This window comes from Podarcis cretensis (assembly GCF_951804945.1).
Source record: "Podarcis cretensis genome assembly, chromosome: 14".
NCBI lineage: Eukaryota > Metazoa > Chordata > Lepidosauria > Squamata > Lacertidae > Podarcis > Podarcis cretensis.
The window spans coordinates 16,345,116-16,364,242 of record NC_137183.1 but is presented as its reverse complement, the minus strand read 5'-3'; the positions used below and the strand labels follow the sequence as shown (position 1 = coordinate 16,364,242).

The 19,127-nt window shown below is 45.0% G+C and overlaps 1 protein-coding gene across 4 annotated transcripts in view; it reads right to left on the bottom strand.

Moving 5' to 3' along the window:
- The window catches only part of PDE8A (phosphodiesterase 8A), a 191,341-nt gene that overhangs the window by 138,873 nt on the left and 33,341 nt on the right, over positions 1 to 19,127 (bottom strand). For 3 of the 4 annotated variants that reach the window (XR_013833214.1, XR_013833215.1, XM_079954240.1), the window contains exon 1: positions 17,596 to 18,443. The exons of the other annotated variant lie outside the window; for it this stretch is intronic. Coding sequence is in view for 1 of the 3 variants with exons in the window: in XM_079954240.1 (XP_079810366.1) it covers positions 17,596 to 17,838 (243 nt within the window). In the remaining 2 variants the exon portion in view is untranslated. Of the gene's footprint in view, positions 1 to 17,595; positions 18,444 to 19,127 lie in introns of those variants that run through there. 4 annotated transcript variants of the gene reach the window in all.

Sequence of the window (19,127 nt, the reverse complement as noted above, 5' to 3'; positions counted from 1 at the left end):
TGCAGACGGGTCTCACCGCGACGGCGACGCGGGGACCCTTACAAACCGCAGGCGCGGAAGCCTGCGGACCTGGTGACTCGGCGGGCACCTAAAGCGCCCCCCCCGACCCACGAAGAGCCTTTTTAAAGGCTTCGGAGAGGGTACGGGGAGTGGCGTGGTGCTGTGAGTAGACCGCTACTTCAGTGGAGCGAAGCCGCGAGCCATGGCCGGAGACCGCTGACTTTCTTCCCTGAAATTTGGACTTTAATTAATCCGTGAGTAGATTGGAATTTGGACTTTAAAAATTTTATCCTCGAATTCGGCACGATCGGGGGATGTGCTAAAGGGAAGTCCGCACCCCCCTGCCTACAGAAAATTTAAAGCAAAGATCGGAGAACTAAGGTGGAGAGTTCTTTCTTTGGTGTTTTGTAAAAGATAATATTTGCACGAATTTGACAGAAGAAGATTTGTGCTGGAGAGTAAGAGTGGAATTTTAGAAGTTTTCGTCTAAACCTCCCCAGACCCGGGGGCGTCCTCTATGTGAGCTGGAGAAAAAGGAACGAGGAGTTTGACAGCTGTCAAAGGAGCTGTCAAACGGGCAGTGAAAGTTAAAAACTTTATTATTTAACACTTTTTTGGACTTAATTGGTTACATTTGAACTAAAGTGGTTGGAAACAAAGTAGGGAAATAACAAGGGAAAGGACTATTGGGAAAAGACTATTAAGTAACCAGAATCCCCCTAGGGGAAACATTGAAACATTACAATGGCTGCAGATGGAAAATTACAGGCAGAGTTAGAAAGAATGTTTTTTCTTGTGGGAAAACTGCAGGAGCAGACTATGGTGATGAGTAAACAACTTATAACCTTGAACTCTAAAATAAGTGACTCTGCTGAAGGCACAATGGACTTGACTGGGGAAAAATCTGCAGCTGAATCAGAAGAGATAACTTTGGAACAGGGGGAGAGTGAGCAAGGGCTAGTACAGATGGAGACTACCAACCACAAGCCTACATTGTTAGAATATAAAGAAGAAGACCCTTGGATTACAAATCTGCGAAAGATGCGAAAGAGGAGGGAGGAAGCCCCTGGAACTTTTGGAATATTTGAATTTAAAAGAAACAAGAAATATGACTGGGGCTTCCTCTTCGAGTATGGATTGGTTGACTTTCTGCAGCAGCTGGTGTCAAGTACTTTGGATGGAAGAAATTCTGATGAGACCGAGCTGGAACTTCCTCGAAACCCGAGGATCAATGAGGAGGGCTACCAACAAGATTGGCAAAGAGAGACTGACAGGGACTTAAAGGCCTCAGATGTGAGGAATCCAGGCTAAAAACTATTTTTGTGGACGTGGGGACATTTGGAAGGGACAGAAACCGGGGCTGGGGGGGGGGAGGAGAATTTTTTTTTAAAAAAAAAATCTTTATGACTTTTGTGTTTGATTATTATGATTTATTTTTAAGATAAAAGGGAAATTCGTGGAAGGAATTCGAGTCGACCTTAGAAAAGGTTTTAATATTTATAAGAAAATTGTATAAGTAAAATCTGGCCAAGTAAAAGGTTTTTTTAAAATATATATATATATATATACAATAATAATATGTAAAGGATGAGAGATATGAATTTGCTGAGTTAATTTAATTGAACTAGGATGTATGAAGGGGGGGTGGGGGGAGGTCAAGAACTGGGGTTAGGAAAGTAAGGTTATGAAACTTCATACGTGTTGTCTTTGTTTATGTGTGTGTCTGTTTGTCTTGATAAAATGTGAAAATTTAATAAAAAAAATTATTAAAAAAAAAAAATACAAAAAAAGTTTGCAAACCGGAACACTTACTTCCGGGTTTGCGACATTCAGGAGCCAATTTGTTCGACAACTAAGCCGCTAAAGAACCAAGGTACTACTGTATGGTTATTCAGAAACAAGACCCATTAAGTTAAATGGGACTTAGTCTCTAAAAGTGTGTTCAGGCTTCTTCTACAATACTTCCTGGGGGGGGGGGGTTGTTATTTTTCAGACCTGAGGTTTCACATAAAATGAATATTTTCCCATCATAATATTTCCCTGAGCACGAAGCATAACATGCTGATTTTACATTTTAACGCTGCATGCAACAGAAGTAAGAAAGCACAGTTAGTAGCATAGTTTCTCGGTTGCTTCTCAGTTGTAAGAAGCGTTCCTGGCCTAATCACAAATTGCGCAAAGGGCTTGTGTGAGCAAGCTATCTCAGCTGACTTGATAGTCCAAGCCAGCCACTCTCTCTGGAATGGGGTAGTGATTCGGTGATTCCATCACACTCGGTACAACAAACGTAAAACTATGCACCACCAGCCCTCTGCCCTGTAATGTAGGCTTTCTGGAAACATTCCTTTAAAGTTATCCACTGACCTAAATCAACAGAGGGCAGATTTATCACCTTAGACTTACACGAAGCAAACAAAACTTCAAAAAGTATGTCGTGTTCATTTGACACACTGCATCAACATCTGGAACTGTTTCAATAGCCTAAAATTGTTGAAGTGACATTTGTGATTACCCCAAAAGCAATGAAGGGCACTTCCTGCGGTTTACATGTTCTACTCAAAACTAATTCAACTTTTTTTTTCAAGGATGAGAGACCCATGGTCCTCCAGATGTTGTTGAATTACAGTTCCCATCATCCCTAACCATAGTTCATGCTATCTGCTGCTGGAGCCTGGAGCCTGGAGTCCAGCAACATCTACAGCATCTGTTTCCCAAATTGGGTCTCCACCTGTTTTTGGACTACAATTCCCATCATCCCTGACCACTGGCCCTGCTAGCTAGGGATGATGGGAGTTGTAGTCCAAAAACAGCTGGAGGCCCAAGTTTGGGAAACACTGATTGGGAGGTTCACACACTCCTCATCCCTGTTTTATTGGAAATCAGTTTTATGGGAACACTCTTAAATATTATTGCATGTCACCCCAATTTCCAAGCAGTGCAAGATTCCAGGGGTTCCAGACACTTACCCAGAGTTTGGTTTGCTAAGACAGCGGAGACTGTGAGTTTTTAACAGTTGATGTTTTATTGTGTTTTTAATATTTTGTTGGGAGCCACGCAGAATGGCTGGGGCAACCCAGTCAGACAGGTGGCATATTAAATCCATCAGTCAATCAATCCAAGATTTCACGCAAGCACAGGTGGAAAAAAATACAGAGTGCAGTACAGTGGTATCTCCGGTTAAGTACTTAATTCGTTCCGGAGGTCCATTCTTAACCTGAAACTGTTCTTAACCTGAAGCACCACTTTAGCCAATGGGGCCTCCCGCTGCTGCCGCGCCACTAGAGCACAATTTCTATTCTTATCCTGAAGCAAAGTTCTTAACCTGAAGCACGATTTCTGGGTTAGTGGAGCGTGTAACCTGAAGTGTATGTAACTTGAAGCGTATGTAACCCGAGGTACCACTGTATATGGTTTATTTACTCATAAATCCAGAGGAGAGCAACCAAAATGGTCAAAGGCCTGGAAACGATGCCTTATGAAGAACGGCTAAGGGAGCTGGGCATGTTTAGCCTGGAGAAGAGGAGGTTAAGGGGTGATATGATAGCCATGTTCAAATATATAAAAGGATGTTACATAGAGGAGGGAGAAAGGTTGTTTTCTGCTGCTCCAGAGAAACGGACATGGAGCAATGGTTCCAAACTACAAGAAGGAAGATTCCACCTAAACATTAGGAAGAACTTCCTGACAGTAAGAGCTGTTCGACTGTGGAATTTGCTGCCAAGGAGTGTGGTGGAGTCTCCTTCTTTGGAGGTCTTTAAGTAGAGGCTTGACAACCATATGTCAGGAGTGCTCTGATGGTGTTTCCTGCTTGGCAGGGGGTTGGACTCGATGGCCCTTGTGCTCTCTTCCAACTCTGATTCTATATACAACCTGAGCCTACGATGGAAGAGCTCACAGCATTAACACCCCAGAAGAGGTCTTGACTCTCCCATAGCCACAGCCTTGGATTGAAACAGAAATCAAGCATTTTTCTCACTCTCGGGCTTCTGCCAGCTTCCAGCCCAGCTCACAGACTCTCAACTCAAGTACTCAGCCTCCATTCAGTCCAGAATAAAATGCTGTGTGTACACAACCTCAGCCATCCTTTAGATTTGGGGAGGGGAGAAATGAGGAAACTACGTACTTCGTCACAGTGAGCCTGAAGAGCCAGGCTCATAAATATACGCACTTGTTAAACAGCTAATTACAAAGTTGATTTTTAGATTTCGCCGCTGCCGCATTCATCCCGGTTTCCCAACTTGAATTATATTGTGCTCAATATAATGTTAATGTTTTTATTAAACAACGCATTTCTAAAAGCGGCACATTTTCCACATAAAAACACAGTAGTGGGGAAATGTTCCATTCCACAACACTTTTCCCAAACAGAGGGAGACAGGAAAGTCCAAATAGCCAAGACCGGTAGGAATAAATTTCGTCAACCTCAATGTTAGGCTTTTACTACGCGTCATCCGCAGTGTAATCTTATGCATACTTCCTTGGATGTAAGCCCCACAGATTTAAACGGGGCTTACTTGGATTGTAGCTACAGAGGTTTAAGGGAAGCCTTCTTAGCGGGAGAGTCCTATGGGTTCAAGAGGAGCTCTTCTATATTACAGGGATGGGAGACTGGTGGCCCTGCAGACGTTGCAATGGCTGTCTTGCCAGAGTGGTGCATGCTCTAGTTATCTCCCGCTTGGACTACTGCAATGCACTCTACATGGGGCTACCTTTGAAGGTGACCCGGAAACTGCAACTAATCCAGAATGTGGCAGCTAGACTGGTGAGTGGGAGCTGCCGCTGCGACCATATAACACCGGTCCTGAAAGACCTACATTGGCTCCTGGTATGTTTCTGAGCACAATTCAAAGTGTTGGTGCTGACCTTTAAAGCCCTAAACCAGAAGGAGTGTCTACACCCCATCATTCAGCCTGGACACTGAGGTTCAGCTCCGAAGGCCTTCTGGCGGTTCCCTCCCTGCGAGAAGTGAAGCTACAGGGAACCAGGCAGAGGGCCTTCTCGATGGTGGCGCCTGCCCTGTGGAACACCCTCCCATCAGATGTCAAGGAAATAAACAACTACCTGACTTTTAGAAGACATCTGAAGGCAGCTCTGTTTCGGGAAGTTTTTAATGTTTGATGTTTTATCGTGTTTTTAAAATTCTGTTAGGAGCCGCCCAGAGTGGCTGGGGAAACCCAGCCAGATGAGTGGGGTATAAATATTATTATTATTATTATTATTATTATTATTATTATTATTATTATTAGCAGCCACCAGGCTAAGTTCAACATGTAGGCACCTAAGGACAAAACCTTATAGGGCTTGGACCAGAATATCTAAATGATCATAACACCTCTTATACAGTGGTACCTCGGGTTAAGTACTTAATTCGTTCTGGAGGTCCGTTCTTAACCTGAAACTGTTCTTAACCTGAAGCACCACTTTAACTAATGGGGCCTCCTGCTGCCGCCACACCACTGGAGCACGATTTCTGTTCTCATCCTGAAGCAAAGTTCTTAACCTGAAGGACTATTTCTGGGTTAGTGGAGTCTGTAACCTGAAGCGTATGTAACCTGAGGTACCACTGTATATCCATCCAATCACTACACTCTGCAGGAGAGAGTGTCTAGCACATACCATCACATCTAGACATCCTGTACAAAGTAGGAATGGGGTCATTAGTGTGGCAGCCCCTAAGCTTTGAAACGCCTTCTCATTACTAGGCAGAAAAAAACTATCACTATCATCTTTTCTGGAACCTACTGAAAACCTTCCTTCTTCAACGCGCCCTTTGTCATGGACTGCATGGACGCAGAGGAATGGTAGGAGGAACCAGCAGGGGAATCACCAAAGGAGGAAAGCTCAGAGACAATGATTAGTGGTCAGAGGCAGAAGAGGGAGAAAACTGGGGGAAAGAGGTAACAGGGCTTAGTGAGCGGGGAGAGTCTAAGGCAGAGAGAAGTGCAGGATCAGAGGCAGAAGCTGAAGCAGGTGAAGGAGGAGGGAGGTCAAAAGGCAGAGATGAGTCAGGCTGATGAAGAGTCATGGGTGTCTCCTCCTCCTGCTACGACAAGCTCCCCTCCCCACTGGTCTCTCGGAACTAGAAGAGGCATGAAGAGGGCAGAGGAGAGGTTGGCTGCACACAGGTTCCAATTGTGTGGGGAGAGCCCTGGAGAGGGGGGGACTTAGACAGCTGTGGGTAAGTGTCTCAGGCTCTGGAACTGATGTTAATAATAATACAGTGGTACCTCGGGTTAAGTACTTAATTCGTTCCGGAGGTCCGTTCTTAACCTGAAACTGTTCTTAACCTGAAGCACCACTTTAGTTAATGGGGCCTCCTGCTGCTGCTGCGTCGTCGGAGCACGATTTCTGTTCTCATCCTGAAGCAAAGTTCTTAACCTGAAGCACTATTTCTGGGTTAGCGGAGTGTGTAACCTGAAGCGTCTGTAACCTGAGGTACCACTGTATCAGAAAGACACAACAGTCTCCGCTGTCTTAGCAAACCAAACTCTGTGTAAGTGTCTGGAACCCCTGAAATCTTGCCTGAAGCACTATTACTGGGTTAGCGGAGTCTGGAACCCAAAGCATATGTAACCTGAGGTAACACTGTAATAATAATTTATTATTTATACCACGCCCATCTGGCTGAGTTTGCCCAGCCACTCTGGGCAGCTCCCAATTGAGTGTTAAAAACAATACAGCATTAAATATGAAAAACTTCCCTAAACAGGGCTGCCTTCAGATGTCTTTTAAAAATAAGATAGCTGCTTATTTCCTTCACATCTGACAGGAGTGCGTTCCACAGGGCGGGTGCCACTACCGAGAAGGCCCTCTGTCTGGTTCCCTGTAACCTCACTTCTCGCAGTGAGGGAACCACCAGAAGGCCCTTGGCGCTGGACCTCAGTCTGGGCTGAACGATGAAGGAAGACCACTGGGAATGATCTGCTCCACTCCTTAGGCCTGACACTCGAGTCTTTGGAGCAGGAGTTGGCAACGTTTTTTGAGGCCGGTCCAGTCCAATCCTCGGCAGATCCCTTGATGGGCCAGAGCGTGTGCGCGCTCTCAAGCTATGCATGCGCGCATGTGCACAGGCACTTCTCCATCCTGGAAGTGAGCTGGAAGTAGCGTGAACGCATGCGTATGGGTGCTACTCTGGGTGAGGAGCGCCCATGCATATGCACACACGCTATTTCCAGCACTCTTCCGACCCAGAAGTCGGTCCCCGCAGTGAGAGAAAAAATGGCACCGCGGGGGGGGGGGGGAGCACAGAATCCCCACGCCAATCCACAGAACAGCTGTGGGGCGGTTCCAGGAAGCTTATGGGCCAGAACTGACCCATGGGCCTTAGGTTGACGACCTCTGCTTTGGAACTCATGTTTTTGCTAATAACTCCACCTTTGAACTGCGTGGTTATTGACCGGCGTGTTCCTGTGACACCTGTGGAGTCTCGTGGCCTGCACCTTTATCAGATTTGAAATACACATGCTTTTAATTGTTTTATTGTTGATCACTTTGGGACATTTCATGGGAAGCGATTCACAAATGAAACAAATGCTACTGAACTAAAACTCCCAGCATCCCTGGCTATTGGCAAATGCTCGCTGGGGCTGATGGGAGTTGGAGTCTAACAACATCTGGAAGGCCATGGGCAAAGACATACCACATATGAAAAAAACAATCTTTTTATATGCAACAACAGCTGCCAGGGTAGTGATTGCTACTAAATGGAAATCTCAGGACATACCAACAAAGGAAGAGTGGATTTGTAAATTAAGTGAGTATATAGAATTGGCAAAATTAACTTCACTTATAAGATATCAATCAAATCAAAAGTTAAGAATGGAGTGGAAGTATTTCGAAGATTGTATGTCAAAATCTTGTTCTAAAAATGACATGTTAATAGGCTTAAATAAAAAATGTAAGCAATAACAAAACAAATAAAGAAAAAGTAAAATCAGAATTTAACAAAAATAATGTATTATAGAATGCAAGGGGGGAAAGGTAGAAAGAAATATAAAGAAGCTGAATTGCTGTGTAGGAAAGTAGAGCGTGGGTGATGGGTTTTATAATTAGGTGTATAATTATGCAACTGTTGTAATTTCGATATTATATTTTATGTGAGGGAATCATTCGGAATTTTGGTTATTATGTATATATGTTAAGTTTCAATAAAGATATTTGGGAGGGAAACATCTGGAAGGCTGTGGGTTCCCCACCCTGATTTTCAGACATGGGTATTGTTATGTTAGTTTTCCTGGTTACACTCGCACTTCTGTCCTGGCTTCCAGCGTTCCTTTTACACTGCATTGCACTATGTTGCACTATGGTCAATATATCACCATGTCAAGCTAAATTTAATTCACACCAGTGGATGGGGTGTGACACAGCAGCTGATGCCATCGGACATGTCGCCCGCCCTTTATGCACCTGCGTGCTTCTGTTCCCCTCTGATTTACTCATGAAAAAGGCAGAATAGGACTGTATGAAGAATATCACCCCAGATTTCATCACATGGCACGATCCACGAAAACCATGGGGAAATCACAGCACAAAATCACCACCATTTCCCAGGTTAACATGGTTGTAAATGGATTTTCCCCAGAAGCAATCAACATGGACATGAGTGCTAAATTTCCAGAAGAGGGTTTTATATCCCATGAAAAATCACAGGTAACATTGAAATTATCAGGTAAGGAAAAGTCAGGGACAAGTGATGAAGTGTTATCTAAATGCAGCCCCTCGTCTAAAGCAACATCTCTGCCTTATAGCGTCGCATATTTCTTCGGTTAAATTTTAAAAAAATAAAATGTTTACTTCAGGTCAATATAAGTGGGGGGCGGGGAACTCTCTCTGCACTATGGTCAACCAAAAACGCAATAAAAAAAGCCGTCATCTCTCATAGCAAAACATTTTGGCCTTAGAGACAGGCAGCAGGAGCACTGGGGAAAATTTAGAATGTCTCATTGTGGGAAGCCAAATCTTTGTGCAAGATGATTGACGTCAATGGAAATGGGAGGGAAAGGCTGAGGAGGGTTCAGAGCAATGACATCGGCTGCAAGGACAAAACAACCACAGTCAAGAAAAGGGAGGGTGGCTGATGTGGAAATAGAAAGAGTCGAGTGTGTCATAGATTCTCCCGCCCCAAAGTGAACAGAAGGAGAGCCCCTTTTGGATCAGGCCAGTGGGCCCTCTAGCCCACCATGCTGTGGGAGGTCTGTGAGAAGCCTGCAATCAGGATTCGAACTCATGATCAACTCTCCTGTGGTTTCCTGCAACTGCCTCTCAGCTGTGCAGGCGGAGCCTAGCCATTGTTTATAGTGTCAGCTGAGAATTTCAAAGGAAGGACCTTATCAGTTCAAAGGACGGAATCTAGAGGTTCTACCCATCGCCAGAACCACCTGTTTGCAGTGTTAGAAACTGATATGAAAGCTAGGAGCTAAATGGCACCTTAAATCTAGGTGATGGGTGCAACAATGGAATGTCTAGGCGCTTTTTTTAAATAAGAAGAATACAAAGCTGAAAATGAATGGACTATAGGTAAAATATTATGTTCATTTTTTCATAGTCCTTCCCCTGCCCACCCCCCTAATATTCTTAAGAGGGTCTCTTCTCCAGTCTTCAGAGAGTACAGTGGTACCTCGGGTTACGTGCGCTTCAGGTTACATATGCTTCAGGTTACACACTCTGCTAACCCAGAAATAGTGCTTCTGGTTAAGAACTTTGCTTCAGGATAAGAACAGAATTCAGGCTCCAGCGGCCCAGCGGCAGCAGCAGGAGGCCCCTTTAGCTAAAGTGGTGCTTCAGGTTAAGAACAGTTTCAGGTTAAGTACAGACCTCCAGAACAAATTAAGTACTTAACACGAGGTACCACTGTAGCTGGAAGTGGGGAGGCAGAAAAAGGTCCTCCTTTCCTTCCACTCTGCAGTTTTAATCTGAAATCTTAGATGCAGCACTGCGCCCAGAGATTAGAAACGGCTCGTGCTAATGAAATTCCCTGTTGCAAAATCCACCTAGAACAATGGGAGTTTTGAACACTGCCTGTTTGATCCATTTTTCAAATAAGAGTGGCATATTTTGTGTGTAGGTGGGGGGTTTAATCTGAATGCTGCAAACCAGGCTTTGCCTTCCAGATGTTACTGGACTACAACTCCCATCAGCCCCCCAAAAAAACACCTGGAAGGCAACAGGTTGGCAAAAATTGGCCCTGGTTCATATCCTTGCTATGGACCGCTTCCATCAGCTGATGCTGACCTGGCAACCTCTAGATACTTTGACCTGCAAGTCCCATCCATCCCTGCCACAGCATTTCAGCCGACAAGGAAGGAATTTCAGCTAAGCATTAAGAGGAACTTTCTGATAGTATGAGCAGTTCAGTGAAAGAGCAGAGAGCCTCCAAAGGTTTTTAAACAGAGGCTGAACCGTCAACAATTATGTCCCATTGTCAGGAGGCGGAGCTAGATGAACACAGGGTTTAAAGGGATTTTAGAGTCTAACACTGAATCTCAGCAAAGTTTGCTACACTTTCATTGGTGCTAAATAAGGACAAGCACACCAATCCTTTTCATGTATCACCTTCACACTTGCAGTTCTGGAGACACTGGGATTTATTTTATTAGCGAAGCTGCCACCCATTTTTGTCACTTTTGTTGTCATGCCCAAGTAATTAACTCTGTGCCTGCCATGGCCAAAATCCCACAGTTTGAATTAAAATACAGTGGTACCTCAGGTTAAGTACTTAATTCGTTCCGGAGGTCCGTTCTTACCCTGAAACTGTTCTTAACCTGAAGCACCACTTTAGCTAATGGGGCCTCCTGCTGCTGCCGCACTGCTGGAGCCCGATTTCTGTTCTTATCCTGAAGCAAAGTTCTTAACCTGAAGCACTATTTCTGGGTTAGCGGAGTCTGTAACCTGAAACGTCTGCAACCTGAAGCGTATGTAACCCGAGGTACCACTGTAATCTGAAAGCAGCTTCCTCACATCTTTGCTAGATAGCTGTTCTTTGGTTTTACCACACTAGAGAGCCAGTAGCAGGACTGTTGGACTAGGAAACCAAATCCCCACTTGGCCACGAAGGTCACAGGGTGACTTTGGGCCAGCCGTTGCCTCTCAGCCTAACCTACTTCGCAGGCTTGTTGTGGGGATGAAACGAGGAGGGACAGAACCCAATCTGCCCCCTTGAGCTCCTTGGAGCAAAATGTGGGGAAAAGGTAAAGGGTAAAGGGACCCCTGACCGTTAGGTCCAATTTCGGCAGGTGGTTGGTTTGGCCTGCCTGTCACAGTAGGCCCATAGGAGATGGAGTGGGGAGATCTGACCTGCCAGGTCAATAAGAATGGTTGTAAAGGTAAAGGGACCCCTCAACATTAGGTCCAGTCGTGACCGACTCGGGTTGCGGCACTCATCTCACTTTATTGGCTGAGGGAGCCGGCATACAGGTTCCAGGTCATGTGGCCAGCATGCCTAAGCCACTTCTGGCGAACCAGAGCTGTGCACGGAAACGCGGTTTACCTTCCCGCCAGAGTGGTACCTATTTATCTACTTGCACTTTGACATGCTTTCAAACTGTCAGGTGGGCAGGAGCAGGGACCGAGCAATGGGAGCTCACCCCATTGCAGGGTTTCGAACTGCCAACTTTCTGAGTGGCAAGCGCTAGGCTCTGTGGTTTTGACCACAGCGCCACCCGCGTCCCTAAAATGTGGGATAGAAATGCAGTAATAATTCAATTCAATCTTTATAGGCAGCGCAAAGGTAAAATAAAAGTCTGCACTTTAGTGGGGAAATATATATTTGACTGGGGAGCCAGATCACATCGATCCAGTCTAACCTGGCTTTCACGATGCCAAGAACGACAGTGCCAAAGACATTTATACACCTGGCAGTCTAATGTGTGCCATTTGGATTTCACCATGTGTCAAAAGCACAGACGATTGCAGCAGGAAGGCTGCCGAAGTGGCAGAGTGCCTGCTTTATATATGCACAAGGTCCCAGGTTCAGTCCTTGACGCGAGTCAGGTAGCAAGTGAAAGGGGAAAAAGATGCAGCTTGAGACTCTTTTCTGTGTAATAAAATACAGTGGTACCTCGGGTTAAGAACTTAATTCGTTCCGGAAGTCTGTTCTTAACCTGAAACTATTCTTAACCTGAAGCACCACTTAAGCTAATAGGGCCTCCTGCTGCTACTGCGCCGCCAGAGCACGATTTCTGTTCTCATCCTAAAGCAAAGTTCTTAACCTGAAGCACTATTTCTGGGTTAGCGGAGGCTGCAACCTGAAGTGTATGTAACCTGAAGCGTATGTAACCTGAGTTACCAATGTAGCAACTTGACTGATGCATGGACCAAACCCAAATAAGCTGTTCCTTGCTAACCTTGAATGATTTTTTTTAAAAAAATTAAATAGGTTTGATATGGTCATGTTGGGGAGGGCCCTCCGCAGGCAGGTCTACGGACGAGCACTCAGACAGAGCGGACGCCTTCCTGACCCCACACTTGACATTTTGGTTCCCGACCGTTCACGGCGAAATAGTAATAATAGGCCTTGCTATTAGAGTATTAATATTATGAGCTTTTTAAAAATGAAATAAAATAAAGGTTATGAAGTTACATGGAGCAACATTCAGATTACAATGACAATGTGCATTTTAAAAACACAGCCACCCTTCCATCTGGTCTGGGATGGATTATCTGACAACAGACACATCAAATTAATAGATACAGAATAAATCACAATCCCTGGCTCACATATGTTATTTATGCACTCCTTCTATTTTTATGGCTCAAGTTATTGAACGCGTTCTGCCAGGTTTTAAAGCCAAATCATTGTGCTTGTTCCCCACGAAAGCTCATGGCATAATAAATCTGTCCTGTCTTTCAGGTGCCAGAAGACCCTTTGTTCTTTTTTACTTTTCAGCTGTCGATGACATGGCAAACAGCAGGAGATGCGGCTGCAACTCCTTTCACTGATGCACGCATTCAAGTTAGACACCGTCGTGTACATTATATGTCAACTGCAGAGAAAAGGAGCACAACGTGAACGCAGTACAGAATAAAGAGCAAACTCGTTTTATGCACCATTCATAAATAAATAAAGCCCACACTCTCCTATTTAGCTCATGAGTAAAACCCATTCTGTTTAAAGAGAGGAGAGGAAAGGAGTAGAGTATGTAAGCCTTGCTTGCTCTCGTCAAAGAACCGACATGAGGTATCATCTCTGGAGATTCAAGGTTTAATCAATTAACCAACCTTATTTAAAAGGTGCTCCCATCATCAGGCAGCAGATATAGATATAGACATACAGTGGTACCTCGGGTTAAGTACTTAATTTGTTCCGGAGGTCCGTTCTTAACCTGAAACTGTTCTTAACCTGAAGCACCACTTTAGCTAATGGGGCCTCCTGCTGCTGCCAGAGCACGATTTCTGTTCTCATCCTGAAGCAAAGTTCTTAACCCGAGGTAATATTTCTGGGTTAGCGGAGTCCGTAACCTGAAGCGTATGTAACCCAAGGTACCACTGTACCATAATTATTCGAATGTAATGCGCACCTTTTTTGGCCAAATCACGTTGCGAAAATTAGGGTGCGCATTAGATATGATGGCGCATCAGATTCGGTTGCAAACTTGAAAAACACCGCTGGCATGGCAAATACCTTCTTGGTTTCAAGGTTTTGAAAACTGAGGCACACATTAGATTTGATGGCGCATCAGATTCGCGTAAATACGGTAGTCATAGAATTGTAAAATTGCAGAGTGGATCATCTGGTCCAACCCCCTGCAATATAGGAGTATGTACGGTAAATTGTCCCATTCGGGGATCGAACCTGCAACCTCTGGTGAACTACATCCCCCATCATCCCTGACCAGGTTCCCTATCTCTGCCTTAAATCCATTAAGAAGTAGTATCTTGAATTCAGACTGAAATCAACCAGAGAGCCCCTTCTAAATTTTACTGCAAGATCCCGATAGTCTCTGCAAATGCACACCACACATTTAAAGCACATGACCGCCCCCCACCCACCCAAAGAATCATGGAGACTATAGTTTCAGGGAACTACAATTCCCAGTGAGATAGCAAACTACATTTCCCATGATACTTTAGAGGAAAGCCATTTGCTGTGGATGATATGCTTTAAATGTGTGGTCACATCTGCCCTGGTGATCTTTGTAATCTTTAAAATGGTTAAATCCTCAATCCTATACTGAACAGGAGAGATGGGAGTGGGGGTGGGAATTAAACACACATTTCAGAGTTTTGGGGTCGTATCGCTAATTTGAATTCATTTACCACAGTGGTTGCAATTTCACCATTCGACTTAGAAATAGTACAAGAGATAAAGATGTTTTATGCAACGTTTATAATATACCCCACCCCACCCATCGCTCACTCTCCGTCTGTCATATATCAATATTTGCTGTCTTTTCTTCTTTCTTCATATATTTGAAGGCTTCTAGGAAAAGCGAGTAAAAGTGAGACAAAAATACATTTCAAAAGTCACCTACACACAACTATATTACTTCTCCGTTAAGAGCTTCTTGTGATCATTCAGTGAGCATCCATGAAAAGCAAAAATATTAAGAGATGCCACACAAATCCTTAGCGATCTCGCAAGAAGCCTGGGAACTATTTTATCCCCTCAATAAATAAACAAATGAATAAGAAAAAAATATTGACCCTCTCACATGCCAAGATCAGAGTTTGCAACACATGAATCATAGGCTTAAGTTCTGGTCAACCTCATTGGCATAGAGGATTGCCGCTCCTGCCCTACACATTTACTCAGAAGCAAGTACAACTGTGTTTGATGGGGTTTACTCAGATGCAGCGGATCAGAGCCTTGCTTAAAAGTCACAACAAATCCACACTGATTTAATCGGAACTTAATTCCCTGAGACTGGATCACCTAATGTTTTTTGCTTTACATACTTTAAAGCTAGGGACGCAGGTGGCGCTGTGGGTTAAACCACAGAGCCTAGGGCTTGCCGATCAGAAGGTCGGCGGTTCGAATCCCCGCAACGGGGTGAGCTCCCGTTGCTCGGTCCCTGCTCCTGCCAACCTAGCAGTTCGAAAACACGCCCGTGCAAGTAGATAAATAGGTATCACTCCGGCGAGAAGGTAAACGGCGTTTCCGTGTGCTGCTCTGGTTCACCAGAAGCGGCTTAGTCATGCTGGCCCCATGACCTGGAAGCTATACACTGGCTCCCTCGGCCAATAAAGCAAGATGAGCGCCGCATCCCCAGAGTTGGCCACGACTAGACCTAACGGTCAGGGGTCCCTTTACCTTTACCGTAAAGCTGGTTTTGGCGGTGGAGGGGTGGGGCTTCAGTTTTGATTACGTACAGCAGAGCAGTCTTAGAAACTCAAGTTATATAAGCTAGGTGCCAAATAGCACCTTAAACCTAGGTTGCAAGAGCTGCAACGGAATGTCTACTCGCCAGGCGATTGGACTAGATGACAATATGTCCTTTCCAAGGCTACAGTTCTATGATCTCAACAACATTGCCTGACTGTGGCCAACAATCCACTTGGCCCGGTATGCAAGAGGGAGAAAAACACACAGTGGAAATCGAAAGGCAGAGGGTTTAAAACTGTGGTTGCCATAGGAGCCAACTCCTAGGGGCCTAGGTCCTTTAGTCCGTCCCCCCAATAAAATATTTGAGGGAGCTGTCTCTCCCACCCAGTTGATGAGCATTGCCGTTTAAATTGTGTCTTGTGATCGATTATGCACGGCGGGGCTTACCTAGGACATACACACACCTGTTTTATTCAAGTTGGCACCCCTAATGACCGCCAACTAAGTACCCAGAAATCTCCATGTAGTCACAACTAGACCCACACCAGTAGCAAAATGCACCTGGTGCCTGGGAAATTTTGAACACTGCAGGAGAGGAGCTGGGCGTGAGGATTTTAGCCATTCCACACACACACACACACACACACACACACACACACACTTTGCTCAACGTAAAACCAGCCACCTGGCTCTTCCTACATGGGAAAAGCAACAGGCATTACTTTTAGACGATGCTTTTTTTCCTGGGGGGACGCATACCCCTAAACATTTTGTGAATCTAAGTTTTGGCCTCATTGATGGGCAGTATTTCAATATGAGTAGGAAAATGAGAGCACCCCTTAAAAAAAAGAAAAAGAAAAAAAGCACTGCGTTTAGGTTTCATAATCTAATCTTACCACCTTCTTCCTCCCTTCCTAGTAAGCACACCTAGAATTAAAATCAGGACGTAATTTCATGGACATCTCTAGCTCTTGTTTGTTTTATTGCAACTGATCATTGCAACAGAATGCCCTAAAGTATGAAAACACACAAGGGGATGTTGACAGCAAATGGTCCCTACTGAATTGCCTGGTAAACAAACCACCTAGACTTCAGCCAACTGCTTGAAGCAGTTGAAATTAAGACAGTTTGCATCTTCGTTCACACGTTAAATCCAGTTCAATGCAGCACCCAGGCTGCTCAGTTTAGACCAAATACAACCAAGTTCAAATATCTGCTTAGTTTAGATCACCATTTCCCTTAGGCCTGAGTTTAGAACAGTTTCCTTACCTGATCTACCTGTCAGGGCTGTTGCAGGTATAAAAATGGGACAGAGCAGTATACACTACCCTGAGCACTTTGGCGAAAAGGTGAGATATGTATTAAATAAGCTTTTAAAAAGTGAATAATGAGGTTTCACTGAAATCAAGTACTCACTGAAATCAATATTTTCAAGCTATAGTATAATTCATTTTATTATTTTGAGCATAGCAGTTTAACTGGGTTGTAAACCTTGAACAGGGCAGGCATTAGTACGTCTATTTTGATCCTTAAAAATATTTATTTTCTTAGTTGAGTCAATATTCCTAGTGCCTTTTTGTCTTTCGGTTCTTGTGGGATGACCTTTGTGGTTTTGATTACCCTAATCCTAAACAAACTTGCTTGTAAATTCTACATAGTGAATTCACCTGGAACCTCTTACAATAGGCAACCACACATTTATTGCAAAAATCCAACTGGGTTTTTACATGTTTCCCCTTCTGACCACCTTTATCGTTAACCTTGATGAATTTTGTTCCTGGTCTGCACATGGACGCTCACAAATCCTTGCAAAAGTTCAGAAGGCCAGCGTCCTCTGTGTTCGTTTGCGTGTGAAAAAATCAGTGCCTTAAATCAACAGTTCTAATCCATTATGTTTCAGGTCGGGGAGGGGGGGGGGTTAAAACAAACTTTTGCTTAAATCCACAAAAACTTGGTAACTTAAAAGGGGCCAGGGGGCGGCAGGGGTAAAATAATAATTGCTTTGCTACTGTGACATTCTTACACTACTAGACACATGCAGGCCCAAGAAAGTTCAAACAATATGAAACTGGCACATATATAGATAGATAGATTTTCTGCACCTCTTGCTACAGGACATACAGTGGTACCTTTAAAACTTAATTCTGTTTGCAAAAGGATGAATGGGGGGGGGGATAAATAACTCCGCTGAAGTTGCCATTTTCAGATAAACAGGTCCCCAACCAACCTAAAACCAACTCAACAGACAGGGGCCAATATCCTGTTCGGTATATCTGTCAATAAGAGAAAAGTACAGGCGCCCCCCTTCAACCAAACGACTCGACTTTTTCCATTACCTTAACACTGGATCTGCTGGTGCGAGAGTCCCCCTCCATGTTGTCCTGTTTGTCTTTCTTGGAAGGATTAGTCCTCACCTTGTACGTGGAGGTGTTGGAAGATTTAATGAATAATCCAGAGACAGGGTTGCCTTGCTGCTGTTGCTGCTGCTGTTGCGACGACGAGTTCGAGTCCTCCGTCTCTTTGCTACTGTGATAAACCACCCTGCTGTCTGAGATGTGGATGCTGGGAGCGCAGCCCATGGTGGCGGTTTCAAGCCGCTAGTGCTCAAGATTACCTCGTCTCCTTTTTTTTTTTTCTTTCCCCCCTTTCCTCTTGGGAAAACGGGCTCCTTGGTGACTCCTTTCTCTTAATAGTTCGTATCTGGTTCCTGATCCACGGCTTCACTCCACATCGTCAGCTGTTCCTTAGGCAGAAACCCCAAACCCAAAGGCGCATGGCTGGTGGCGGGTGAGAAATTGGGGTGGGGGGGCGCGCGGAGGGGCTTTGTCCCCCCCCCCTCTTCCTTTTGACCCTACAAAACTGATTGTCTTGATGATCTCAACCTCAGAAAGTGGGTTAAAAAGAAGGACTGGAGGGAGCTGCGTTTAACTGGCAAACCCCACCACCACCACCACCACAAAAAAGTCAGTTGAAAGAGGGGGGCAGAGAGGAATAAAATTGGGGAAAATCCCCAGCCGCCCTCCTCAGTCTTCCTGTTTAATTAGAAGCCAGATCCATGCCAGAATGTACTTATTCTCGGCCCCCTCCTTAGCACCTCCAAAAAAAAAGTATTTCCCCCCACGTTTGTATTCCTAGTTTATTGCAAATTACATCGAAGTAGGTGGGGGCTCTCCCCCCCCCAGCCCTACCCTTTCACAGCCCAAGCCCCCCGCCTCCAAGCCCCCCACAAGTGGGTCGGATATTGCCAAAAGATTAAAATAAATCAGTTCCCAAGTGGGGCTTCCTGGACTGGGGGTGGGGGCGAATAAAGCCCCCTCTGGTGTTATCGTGGGAACCTCATGAAGCGCCCATCATATTTATATTCCTAGCCAAACGCTTCCCCCCTCCTCTTCCTCCACACCTCTTTCGCAACAGCTGCGCTTGAAAACCTGGAAACGCGTTACGGACATTCACACGTTACTTCCTCTCTTTTCTTCGAAAAGGGCTTCTCTTCCGGACTAACTCTTCTTCCTGGAAGGTTAGGGTTAAAAAAGGCGCTTCTTTCAAGCCAGCGACGGCCTTCCATTCAAGGGGCACCGAGAACCCCCTTTATCCCAAACACACACACCCCAAAAAGAGGCGAGAGGGAAGCTTGCAAGCGGAGCGCATCAACCCGAGGCACGAGCGCCGATGCAAAAGAAGACCCGTAGAAATAGAGAGCATCTTAATAACTGCACCCTTGGGAGAAGGCACGGGGACGGGGGGGGGGGTGGAGCAGGGGCAGGGTCAAGCCCAGGAGAGGAGCGAGGATTTCTCCGTCTTCCTCTTCTCTTCCCTTCCCCCAGAAGAGCAGCAGGAATTGTAACAAACACAGAGAAGGTTAAGTTTT